Consider the following 13,894-nt stretch of genomic DNA (forward strand, 5'->3'; position numbering starts at 1 on the left):
AGGGCATCCTGGAAAGCCTGTTCCACAGCAGCACATGTGGCATTTACTGTGGATGAACAGGAATCATAGCAGGGCCAGCTGGGCACCCCTGCAATCCACAAAGGAACTGGCTATTGAGTACTGTTACACAGCTCTCCAGCACATAAACTTCTAGGTACCATGCCCTCTGCCCTCCCCATTCTGCAGGCACTGCTAGACAGATACGGGCCTTGTTAAATAACCTCCCCCACCCCTTTGATGACACTCCACAGACACTGTTATATATCAGGCCTGTGGCAACCCAACCCCAGACTATACTCACTGTTGTTTCCTTAACAACTTCACAGAACTATGGCAGGAATGTCTTGACCCACCAGCTCCTGAAAAATAACATGATGACTTACCTTTATTTATTGTCCCTAAGGCCTTAGCTTGCTGCCCCACAACAAGCATGTATAACTTCATTAACCACTTTGTTCTAATTCACATTTGCCATGTGTCCCATAACCTCATACTCAGTACATCTGATTTCCTGCATGTCTGGGTGGTGAATCTCTCCACCTCTCAATGCTTCCCACAGTTCATCTCTTGGAACAGAAGACCCATCTTCCATATTCTGTACAGATATAGGCCTGTGGGTCTTTCTTAAAGCTAATCAGAGATACCTTAACAGGTGAGGAAAGACAGAGATAACCTACCACAGTGCACAAAAATGCTACCCCATTACAGACCTAGTTGGGTGTCAGATTTCATCACCACCAACACCCCTGTTAAAAAACACCCCCAGCCCAACACTCCCTCCATACTTTCCAGCACCATGGGGTCTCAATGTAAGGTTGGGCTGCACAAACTTCTGGAGCCATACATTCACAACTAATTGCCAGGCCTCACTGACCTATCCCCTTTTCTTAAACCACACATGCTGTGTTTGCTGATACTCTTTCACCATTGTCATCTAAACTACAGTGGTGTATGTGATGCCCTCCTGTTAAAATTTATACATATCAGGCTTTACAGGACTACACCCCCAGGCTGAAATTTCACATACAATGCTAGATATCAGAGTCTTCTAGACACACGTTCACCACTTCTGCCACCCCACAAAGACCACTAGGCATCATGACCTGCTGGACACACAAGGGACACTGCCACATACACACAGTGTCAGGGCATGTAGTCTTCCTACTCCACAATACTGTTAGAAGCAGACCTTGCAAGATATTACCCTGTGCTTATGCCAATGCCACAGTTGTTTGGCAGGACTTGCTGGGCACCCATTCCCTGGAGGTTGCATATTCAAATATACTTCTTGGTATCAGGTCCTGTTGCATATTTATCCCTAACCAACATTCTCTCTTAGGTATCAGCCTCTGCTAGTACTCCTCAAAAAAAAAAAAATCCCAGGTACACATTAGATATCAGGCCAGCAGGACATGTGTGCATGCATGCACAGACAGACACCCACACTCCACAAAGACTGCTACGAATCAGGTCCTCCTGGACACCTCTCCCTGATCTCTGCCACCACATACACACTCTTATGCACTGGGCTCTGCTGCATAACTTTTGTCTACCCTCCATACTTTGTGAGCTTGATTTATGGGATACTACCCCACACTCTGTGCTAGGAATAGGTCGTCCTCTTGAACATGGTCCCTACAACCCTGACACCACAAATATTTATTCTTTAGGCCATGCTAGCTGGACTCAGCACAGTTGCTCTCCATTTTAAACTTACAGGTGTCAGTCGTCCTGGACTATTCCCTCAAGTGACAACCCACATACAATGCTAGCTATCACGCCCTACTGGATACCCTTCAACTCCCACTGCAATCCAAATTTACAGTCCTAAGTCTCAGTCCTCTTCACCCCTATTGCCACCTCATATATACTAACTGCTACCAGGCAACAAAAAATATACCTTCTTCTCAGTGCCTCATGGTACCTTCTCCAAAATTGACCATATAAACTCTCACAAGACAAGCCTCAAGAGATACAAGAAGATTGAAATCATCCAATGCATCCTATGAGATCACCACAGGGTAAGGCTAGACTTCATTAACAATAAAAACACAGAAAACCCACATACCAATGGAAAGTGAACAACTCTCTACTCAATGACAACTTGGTAGGGAAGAAATAAAAAATGAAATGAAAGACTTCCTTGAATTCAATGAAAATGATGATGACACAGAAAATAAAAAGAAGGAAAACCACCTAAACATTCCCATAGATAGATAGCCCCTACAGAAACAGAAAAAGTCACTAAAAACCTCCCAACCAAAAAAAAAAAAAAAAAAAATCCCAGATGGTTTCAGCAGAGAATTTTATTGGACCTTACAAGAAGAGCTAAATACAAACACTCCTCCAAGCCTTCCGTAAAATAGAAACAGAAGGAACACTACACTACTTATTTTATTCTATGAAGCCACAATTACTCTGATACCCAAACTACACAAAGATCCCACAAAGAATGAGAACGGGTTTGCTTATGAATATTGATGCAAAAATACTCAAAAAATTCTGTAACACAGAATCCAAAAACACATCAAAGCCATCATTCACCACAAACAAACAGGCTTCATTCTAGAGATGCAAGGTTGGTTCAATATACAAAAATCCATTAATATAATACATTATATAAATAAATTCAAAGAAAAAAGAATCACAGAACATATCATTAAATGCAGAAAAAGCATTTGACAAAATACAATACCTCTTCATGTTAAAAGTACTAGAAAGATCAGGAGTTCATGGTCCAAACCCAAATATAATAAAAGCAATATACAGCAAACCAGCAGACAATATCAAATTAAATGGAGAAATACTTGAAGAAATCACACTAAAATCAGTAAGGAGACATGGCTGACCACTCTCCTTGTAAGTCAAGGTATCTTTACCTGCAGATGATAAGATAGAATACATAAGGAACCCAAAAAATTCTACCAAAGAACTTCTACAGCTCATAAATATCTTCATTCAGCACAATGGCTACATATAAAATTAACTTGAATCAGTAACTTGCATGTTTACCAATGATAAAAGAACTGAGAAAGAAATTAGGGAAACAACATACTTTATAATAGTCAGAAATACTATAAAATATCTTGGAGCAACTATAATCAAACAGGTGAAGGATCTATATGACAGGAACTTCAAGTCTCTAAAAAAGAAATCGAAGAAAAACCAGGAAATGGATTGATATTCCATGCTCATGGATTGGTAAGATTAACAGTCAAAATGGTCATTCTACCAAAAGCAATCTACAGACTCAATGCAATAGCCACCAATATTCCAACACAATTCTTCACAGACATGGAAAGAGCAATTCTCAATTTCATATGGAAATACAAAAAAAAAAAGGATAACTTAAACAATTCTTAACAATAAAAGAACCTTTAGGGGAATCACCATCCCTATCCTCAAGCTATACCACAGAGCAATAGTGAGAATAACAGCATTATATTGGTACAGAGACAGGCCGGTGGATCCATGTAATAGAATTGAAGACACAGAAATAAATTCATATACTTATAGATACTTGATGTTTGACAAAGAAGATAAAAATATACAATGGGAAAAAAAGCATCTTCAGTAAATGGTGCTGGTTTAAGTGGCAGTTGTTACGCAGAAAAAATTATGACAGATCCATATTTGTCATCTTGCAAAAAGCTCAAATCCAACTGGATCAAGGACCTCAACAAAAAAACAAGATACACTGAATCTAATAGAAGAGAAAGTGGAAAAGAGCCCTGGACTCATTGGCATGGAGCAACATTTCCTAAACACAACTCTGACTCTAAGGTCAAGAATTGATAAACTGGACCTCAAGAAACTTAAAAGCTTATGTAAGGCAAAGGACATAGCCAATAAGACAAATTTACAGCTTGCAGATTGGAAAAAAAAATCTTCACTAACCCCAAATCTGATAGAGGGCTAATATCTAAAATATATAAAGAACGCGAGAAGCTAACCTCTAAAAACCCAAACAACACAATCAAGAAATGGGGTATGGAGCTAATCAGAATTTACAACAGAGGAACCTGGAATAGCCAAGAAGCACGTAAAGAAATGGTCAACATCCTTAGTCATCAGGGAAATGCAAATCAAAATGATCCTGAGATTCTGCCTTACACCAATCAGATGGCTAAGATCATAAACTCGGGTGACAGCACGTGTTGGGGAGAATGTGGAGCAAGTGAAACTCTCCTCCATTTCTGTTGGCATTGCAAACTGGTGGACCACTCTGAAAATCAATCTGGATGTTGCTCAGAGAATTGGAAATAGATCTTCCTGAAGACCCAGCTATACCTCACTTGGGAATATACCTAAAGATTCCCCATCATGCCACAGGGACACCTGTTCCACTATGTTCATAGCAGCCTTGTATGTGATATTCAGAACCTGGAAACAACCCAAATGTCCCACAATCAAAAATACATACAGAAAATATGGTTGATTTACACAATAGACTATTATTCAACTATTAAGAATGAGGATATATCATGAGTTTTGCATGCAAATGGATGGAACTAGAAACTGTCATCCTCAATAAAGTAACTCAGACCCAAAAGGGTATATACTCACTAAGAAGTGGATATTATCCATAAAAGCAAATAATAGATAAGTTACAATCCACAGAACTCAATAAGGTTAACAATCAGAAGATGCATCCACCCAGTTTGGACGGGAGTGGAAAGCAATCTCTGTTGTGGGGGGCAGAGAGAGAGAGGGAATTGTGTAGGAGAGGAGACAGGGAAGAGAAAATGGAAACATGATCATAATTGAGGTGGGTGTCAGGAAACAGTAGTGAAGCCTAGAGGGCCAGCAGAAAGAATGGAAACAGGCAAATTCAGGAGATAGGGGGTGAGAGAACCCTCCAGAATGTACCAGAGACCTGAAGGTGAAAGATACCCAGGACATAGATGGAGGGACCTTAGATGAAATTCTTAACAGTGGGGAGAGGGAACTTGTAGAGTCCACCTCCAGTAGAATGACAGGGAATCAAGTGGAGGAATGGGGTTGCCATCCCACAGTCAAGTACTCTGTCTCAGAATTCTCTCTGTATAAAAGAAATGGAGGATCAAAAATGGAGAACAGACTGAGGGAAAAGAGGTCCAGTGACAAGCCCAAATTGTTATCCAACTGGAAGGGACACTCCAAAGCCTGACAATACTACTGATGTTATGGTGTGCTTACACACAGAAGCCAGCATGGCTGCCCTCTGAGAGGCCCAACAAGCCATTCAAAAAGTCAGATGCAGTTACAGTGAACCAAAGGACAGAAGCTGGGGTCCCTGTGGTTGAATTAGGGAATAGCAGGAAGAAGCTGAGGAAGAGGTTGACCCCATAGGAAGACTAGCAGTCTCAAACAAACTGGGCCCCCAAGATCTCTCAGACAACGAGCCACAAATTAGGCAGCATACACTAACTGATATGAGCTTCCCAACACATATACAGCAGAGGACTGCCTGGTCTGGCCTCAGTGAAGAAGATGTATCTAACCCTGAGACACTTGAGTCCCTATGGAGTGGGGTGGGCTGGGATGTTGCAATATCTTCATGGAGATGTGGAAGGAGGAATGGGGTGAGGAACTGTCAGAGGGCAGACTGAGAAGGGGATAACAACTGGATTGTAAAATGATTAAGTACTAATACTAATACTTATAATAAATACTTACAATAAATAAAAAAAAGACACCATTACATTTGCAGGCAAATAGATGAAACTAGAAAATATCAACCTGAGTGATGTAACATAGATTCAGAAAGGCATGCATAGTAAGTAGTCAATCACAAGTGGACATTAATTACAAAATATAAAATTCCTCAATTAACAGTCAGAGAGACACTACAGAACATGGAGGGCCCAAGAGAGGATGATTGAATCACATTCACAAGAAGTAATACAATAGACATCAGAGGTAGATGGAAGGAAACAACAGGGTGGGAGAGGGGTTGGAGGAGTAGCAGATGCAACTAGATGCAGACACACATAGCCCAACATTGGGCAGGGATTGGGGAGTATTGTGAAAGAGTTGGGGTAAGGATTGAGGGAACAATAAGGGTCAAGGACACTACCAGATGACCTAGTTGACATAGTCAACTAACTGGGGCACATGGGGGCTCACAGAGACTGTATCACCACCAAAGAGCTTGCAGAGTTTGGAAATTGGCCCCTTACACATTTGTAGCAGGTGTGCAGGTTAGAGTTCATGCAGGTCCCTGAAAATTTGAGCAGGAGTTGTCTCTTTTGGATTCCCTTCCCTCAGCTGCACTGCCTAGGTAAGCTTCAGTGGCACAGGATGCACTGCTTCCAGTTGATTGTTAAGGCTGGTTGGTACCCGGGGGGGGGGGGTGTCTGCCCTCTCTGATGAGAAGGAAAGGGAGTAATGGGCAGAGCAATCTGTGAGGGTGGGACTGGAAGAAGGGATTACATTCAGGATGTAAAGTGAGTAAAAATTTAATGGAATAAAGGAACTCAAATAGCACAGAAAAGAGCCTAAAAATTGAAAATGGAGTAACATGAAATTAAAAGGTCTTGTACAGAAAAAGAAGCTGGCATCTCAGGCATAGATGGTCAGAGATCATCCCACCAATGAAATTCTGTGTGTGGCCTGAACATTTAGAATCTACAAACAATGGTGTTTACTAAATATCAAAATTAAACCAATCAATAAAGGACTAAAGAATAGTTTTTAAAAGGTAATACACAGGGGATGATAATTACTCTACCAATACTTCAACATTCTCAGCTTTTCAGGTTAATTAAGTTTCAGAATATATAAAGATATAAGAAATTAGATAGCAACAGACAAAATAACCCAATTATATAATAAGGTACAGAGCATAATGGAAAATTCTCAACAGAGAATACTTCAATATTTTTTGCCTTCAGGTAGTTAAGATTATGGCAACACTGAGATACCATTTTATTTAATGACAACGCCTAAGATTAAAAAAAAAAAGGAGAAATTTTAGCAACGATGAGGGAAGGGACATGTCAGAAGCTGCAATTGGGTGTGTAAACTAGAACAGCCATGGTGGATATTGGTACAGAGTTTCCTGAAAATAGAACTACCATAGGCTCTGGTGTAATATTTCTGAGCATGGACTCAAAGGATGCAGTCTACATCCTTCCAAGGACATCCATGCACATCCATGGTGATTGTGGTCCTACTCCCAATGGCAAGACAATTAGGCATTGTAAAAATACCTAAATAAATTCTATTAGAGTTTGCTAATTTGAAAATTTGAATATTAAAGGAAAGTATCCAAACACTACTAAGCATTCAAACTATCATAGGCAGTTTGGTTCTTAATTAGCCACATGCATTCTTATGGTTAGGAAATGAATTTCATTTTCATAAAATTCTGTACCCGAAGACAAAAAGGTACATTAGCTTTGATTATATTAAATAGTAACAAATCTAAATAAATAAGTGACAGAAGAAAGTTTTGTGTCTGACTTGAGAAAATCTGTGATCACAGAATGAACAGAAAGGGTTCTGCAGACAGAAGACAGTGTGACAGTGACAATATCAAAGAAACAACTCAAGTTCCACAGAGAAGCTCACTTTGTCAAAAACTAAGAACCTGATCTACTCATATAGGTATCTTCTAGGAGGCAAACATACAATGTACCTTTCTGGTTGACACCTGAAATACACCTGAAAGAATGTTTGGCTGAAGCAGACACAGGTGAAAGAATGTTTCTTATAGGAAACATATGAAATGACAAATAATGTTTAGATGGAACAATAATATGATCCCACAGACAGTGGGAACTTGAGGTTTGGTTTGCCTCGCTCCATTTTGCTACTCATTGCAAGTGTAAAGCTTGTATTGGTTCACATTACAATTGCTGAGCTTCACCCATGGAGTCCTCTTATAGAGAAACTCACCAAAGAACTTCTAGTGAGATTCCTGAGGATTTTGCTGCTTCCTTGAACTCAGACCTCATTGGCAGTCTCACAGATTCGTCTACATTCAACTGCCCTCGCTGACTCTTGTGTGGTGTCTGCCCAGTGGTCTGGTCTGCAGGAACTGATTCCTGTTTGGTGTTTTCTAGGGAACTGGACTGAGACCAACAAAGTTTGTAATTGCGCGGTAGAACGATTTCTATACAGGTCTGCTTCCCCCATATCCTAACAACCTTTCTTTCCCACTTCATCTGGTGGCTTGTGGGCTTGAGGGAATTTAACCCTTGTTAAAGTAGGCTGAACAAAACAAATGCCTACCCAGAGGAGCACTGCTGTTCAGGGATAAGGAACAATACATGGCCAGATGTCTATTTATGCCTGACTCAGTGGCAGGACTTGGAAAAAAGGAAGTAGGAAAAGGACACAGGAGGTGACCTTGTCCTGGAGGCTGGTGAGGGGCTGTGGCAGCCTCTCTACTGCCAGCAGCCCTTTGTGATGAAGAGGCCATACCTGTGTGATGTGCCCTGAGCCCTCCTGACACATCTCACACTGCACTCAAGGACTCAGTAGCCTGAGAGCTGCATTGCGATTCAGAAGATGGAGAATTTTCTCTCTCTGATGAATAGCATTATTGATTCATGGATGAGCCCCAGCTCCATGGACATAGCAATGGACATGACCATTGGCTTTATGTGTGGAGTTGGGCTCTTTTTCCTACTTATTCCCTTCCTGAAGGAGTACCCAGTGTCACCAGCATCTAAGAATGAATGGGCCAAACCACAGGTGAGGAGAGCCTTGGTTTACACACAATGGGGCAGCAGTCTGTTGTTCATGGCTGTTGCTTTCACATTTTCTAGGAACACTGGTTTAGTGACAATTTTGGTATGTTTTTTAAAAAGTAACATAAGAATATAATCTTTTGTTTTAGTCTCAGATATGAGATATGTGGCTGCCTCAAAATGTTCACAGCAGCTGAGTATGAATTGCCTCATGTTCAAGACAGGGAATGATTTTGCTAGCAGTTGATAGTTTGTTCTGGTAACTTTGGGAATTCTGGGGATATTTCAGAGAATACATAAATGCTAGTTCCCTCGAAGACATGGTGGGTTGTCCTTTGATGTTGGTTTTTATCGCTTGCTTGTGTTTGAGCTTTGATCAGTAGTTATGTGCATTGAAGACAGAGGAAAATGAAATGAGATATATTGAGAGTGAAGATGAAATATTCCCAAGGCACTCAACGCCCCCAATCAGCAGGAAGTACACTAATACTAACGACTCTCCATTTCCCCTGTGTGCCTTTCTCCCCACTCCTAACAACTGTTAGGGGACAGAATGGGTGGAAGAAAAGGGTGGAGAAGGTTTTAAGAAAGACGAACATACAAAGTAGCTTATGTCTACTACAGACAGTAAGTGCTAATCTCTAGAAAGAGTCTGAAGGGTTTGACAGGCAGGACAGAGGGGAGAGTGGTCCTGAGGTGTCTGCATGAAGCTCACAGACCATCAGTCCATGGTGGCAGAGAGGCCAGTAAGGATCAGTGAGGCTCCATGGACATACATTTCTGAGTTGGTGGCGACACAGGAGAAGCTCAGAGGAGATCATCTGTCCTCTGTTCAGGCGCTTGTTTATGTCTGGGCTGAGCTGATATGAAAAAGGTGATGAGAACATGAGCCTCAGATAAGGGCTTGAGCCTCCTCTGCTCTGAGGAAGCAGGTATCACCTGACAGCTCAGAGGCAGCTGCAGAGCTCAGCCTTGGGTAGGATCCCATCTGAGAAGCACAGACTGAGGCATCTGTGGTAACTGTGGCATAGACAGTGCCTTCTCCTGTTTCTCCTAACAAGGTGACAAGGGAAATGTGTTTATACACAATATGAGTGAGTAGAGGATGGATGAGAGAACACTTTTTAGAAAATGTAGATTTCATGTATTTGAGGACCAAAGAGACCAGGATGCTTGTCTACCAGAGAAAGGAAGAAAGGTCTCCAGCTCATTTGTGTTGTTTCTAACTGGCAGGATGTGAAGAGGTGGCAGAGGAAGACCAGGAAGAAAACTGCTACTGGAAAAGGTAGGCTTCTGCTTTCCTGTGGAGAGAAAATCCCTCTAGCCTAGCCTTTAGTGAAGAGGACATGGTATATAAGAAAGAAGATGGGGCGTGTGGAAATGAAATTAGAATTATGGCATCCCCAGGTAATGGGATGGAAAGGAGCTGTGGTTGGCCTGGGATGGGTGCTACACCTGGGAGTGTTGTTCAAGGCACTGGAGTGATGCTGTGACCCTAGATGGGGGCGTGGGCACCCAGGTTCACCTGACAGCAGGTAGCTTCAGTCTCTCAAGTGCATTTCTCTTTCAGATCCTGCGACATTACCATGTTGTATTTGGTATTATAAAGGTTGAGGTAGGGGAAAGAAAAGCGTACATGGAGAGATGAGGCCCGTCCATTCCCCTTGCTCACGTTCAGTGCTCCGTCCTTGCACTAGGTGCTTGAGCATTAGAGTCCTAGGACAGGGAGTCAAAAGTGGATGCCTCACTCCTGTGTGTTCTCATTCCTCATCCTGATCCTACTTAACTACCTCCAGGTTGTACAGATGCAGGAAAAAATGCAGAAGGGACCGACACACCAGCACAACCTATGGAAATGTAAGAAATCTTTGTCTAATCGAATTTTCATACCAGGATGTGGGCTCAGGGTCTGTGCATCTTCATTCTGGATATGCTATGCAGGGTGGGATTCAAAGTAATCTTAGTTGGATGTGAGGCTAAGGGGCATAGGATATGTAGGCGATGGAGGTGCCATATTTACACAGTTGGATGGGCCTCTTGATCCTCTGATTGGGGCTGATGCTTTTGCCTCCTGTCTTTTGCAGCCCCAACAAGCAACGTTACAACAATCTTAGTCGATTTTTCTGGGGTACATTCTCTATTAACTCTGAAATAGTTGTGGCTACTGCCCATGAGCTCAGAAGCCCTTCCTTGGGAAGACGTGACTCTGTGAGGTTTACTGATGACAGTAACCCTGAGGAAGCTCCATCCCAGGCTAAAGGATTTCCACAGCATTCCCAGTATCAGCCATTACCTCACCACCTTGTGACACCAAACTTGGTAGATGAGAAACCAATCCAAGAAAACAAAATCCTCACAAGATCTACCCCAAAACAAACACCTCCTTGTTTCAAAAGCAGGGCCTATGTGGTGCCATATCCCACCACTGAGAGAAGGATACAGGCATCCCTACCAGCTGGAAGCCTGCCTGGGAAACATGGACCATATTCAAAAGAAACCAAAGGTTATGATGAGCAAAAACAACAAAAAACTATTAGCAAGCCCACTGTCAACTTTCCCAGGGGCACCCTGCTTTCTAAAGCTATCAGGCCAGCCACCATCCATCCTGAGCATAGCCGGAGGCTCCAGCTCCATAAAGAGCCAGAGAATAATGAAAAGACAACTAGAGTCAGAGAACAACAAGGAACCCCATTCAGATTCCTCCCCTACAGGAAACCGACCCAGGTACAGGAACATTTCCCAGCAAAAAATGTTGATTATTGTAAGAACAGGTCTCAACTCTCCCAGCCTGCCCAGCCCTCCATCCTCAATTCCAAACCCTACAAATGTAATAAATGGAAGGGGTCTGTGCCTACAGGGGTGCCCTTAAAGAAGGACATAGCAAAGTCTGATATGCATAACACCATCAAGAAGGACCTTGGTATTGGGGCACAAAAGGTACCTGGCACTGCAAGCAGCAGCCCTGGGAAGGAGGTAAGACCCATCAAACCTGTACTGAGGACAGAGAAGGTATCCTCCATGAAACCTGCTGAGCACTATTCCCTGCCTGAGTCAAAGACAGCATCAAATTTCACAGAGCTTCCAGTGAAACACAGGAGACCATATCTGCAGATCCTTGAGGCAAGGGATTTGAAAACACCTGGAGTTCCAGCCTCAAACCTCCCCCAGGTTGTGTATCCCTCCTCACCCATCAGCAATTCCAAGGCTGCCAGGGTCTTGGAAAATTTGCATCACCAGGATCCAGGAGGGACAAGAATGCAAAGTGCCTCAGCTTCAAGGCTAGAGAGAGGTGAATTTATACACTCACTTCCAGAGGCTCAGGAGACCCACAGAGCCCCTCCACCTGCTGCCAGCCATGGGGCCACAAAGTCTCATCTAGATCCATTGCCAAGACACCTATGTGTTCAGAGACCTGCTTGCTACTTCCAGGCAGCAAATCCCCAAGAGATCAGGACTCTCTGGGGCACTGGAAAAGGCAGTCTGAAGCCAAGTAGCAATCCCAAAATGTCCAAGCATGCACCACAGAAGACCTTTCAGGAGGTGGAATCAAGACATCGCCCCTGGTGTATGACAATGGAAGGCCCTGGAGAAAGGGTTCGAACTTCAGCAGCCAAACAAACTACAGTGGAGGTGAAAGATGAGCCACCTCGTGCATGGAGAGTGAGTTTGGGATCCAGTGAGAGTCACAATGGCAAGGACATCAATATCAGACCCAGAGACTTTGGGTCTTTAGGGGCCAACAGACTCCCAGCCCATCTAAAAATACCTACCTCACAACACTCGCAGGACTCAAGTCCAAATATTTTCAGTACAAATCAGCAGCCAAGAGCCTGGCCTGTGAGTCACCATCCAGTTGGCCCCAGTAGAGCCCACCCTGCTGATATCAACTTGCCTTCAACAGACTCTCTGCCCAGCTTCCAGAATACAGGCTTCATGAGGAGACACCAGAGGGGTGATATTCAAGAGAACAGGGTCCTAGCTGATAAGATCAAACTTTGGGATCATGATGGGGTTCATCCCCATGTAGAGAGCCAGAGTATAAAATCTAGGGCCATTCGCCTGGCAGAAAGGCTTGAAGAAGTAAGGCCTTCGATCCTGAGCTCAATAAAGTTCAAGGATACATCCAAGTCTAGGATAGCAGAAAAAAGAGAGGCTACTTCTAAAAGCTATTGGAAGAACACCTTATTTAATGATTTACCAGAAAGAAACCTCAGCAAAAAAGACAGTGGTCAAGGGGATTCTTTAAGGATTGATCACCCCACACCAGCTGCTGAGCAGACAAAAGGATTAACAATTAAAATGGTCATCCACAGGATGATATCTGCACTGAAATCCCTTGTGGATGTTCTGTTCCAGATCTTGGAGGACACTGAAGGGGACCCATCAGAGGTACAAGGGTGTGAAGTGGAATCACTGACACCCCAGCTGACATCCCACTCTTCTGAGAGTCTGTATGACACAAACTATAGCAGACTGGCAAGCAGGAGGAGCTGTGGCCATTCCAGCCCTGAGATGCATAACTATTCTTTCACATATAGAGGAATGGGAGACAAACTGAAGTCAGGGCTTAAAGCCCAAAGAGACTGTGACCCATATATGAACCAAGAGAAGAGAGGGATGTGCTTTGACCAGCTCCACATGCCCAAGGGAAAGAATTTCCATTTGAGTACAGGAGAATTGGAGCCAAACAGGAGCCAGGTCTTGCTGCCCAGCAAGCCTCTGACTCCAGGTATACCTTACCAGAATAGGTTAAGGAGCAGGTGGCTCAGGCCATCCATGCCTTCCCACACCAGGATCTTCTAGAAGATGTCCCATCTTGCCAGCCATTGTCCTGGTAATAAACTTGGTTTTCTCCCTACAAGGAAACTCTTTCTTTCTGGAGCTCTTCCTTGCCTGCTCATGGCTCCTTCCTGGGCAGGAGCTGCTTCTTTCTTCCTGCTATTGTCATTTAGCACTATAGTTTTTGTCCTACAGTGATCGAGCAGAGGAAGGTCAGCATTGCGTCAGCCTCCATGCACTTTAGATAGAGACACAGTAGGTGGGAAGGCACAGTCACTTACAGGCATCATCCTCATACTGTCCCATCACTGTGCAGTTAGTATTAATCTTTCTGTCATAACAGAGGCTACATGTTTTCCTGGATGACCCAACTGTCTGAGATATCCACCCAGGTCTGTGGCCCAATGTTTTCTCTTTGCTGTCCCACCTTGATATAT

The 13,894-nt window shown here is 43.2% G+C and overlaps 1 protein-coding gene across 1 annotated transcript; it reads left to right on the forward strand.

Annotated features, from left to right (window-relative positions):
* Positions 1-8,482: 8,482 nt before the first annotated feature.
* On the forward strand, positions 8,483-13,584 carry LOC147001000 (uncharacterized). The gene is given in 6 exon segments (XM_085830753.1): positions 8,483-8,682; positions 9,912-9,963; positions 10,475-10,535; positions 10,763-13,320; positions 13,323-13,417; positions 13,419-13,584. Coding segments are annotated over 6 exon segments (3,015 nt in total). The 5' UTR covers positions 8,483-8,496; the 3' UTR covers positions 13,482-13,584.
* The last annotated feature ends 310 nt before the right edge of the window (positions 13,585-13,894 follow it).

The sequence above is a fragment of the Mus caroli genome, unplaced genomic scaffold (genome assembly GCF_978045245.1).
Source record: "Mus caroli unplaced genomic scaffold, Mus_caroli_1 scaffold_15, whole genome shotgun sequence".
Taxonomy (NCBI): Eukaryota; Metazoa; Chordata; class Mammalia; order Rodentia; family Muridae; genus Mus; species Mus caroli.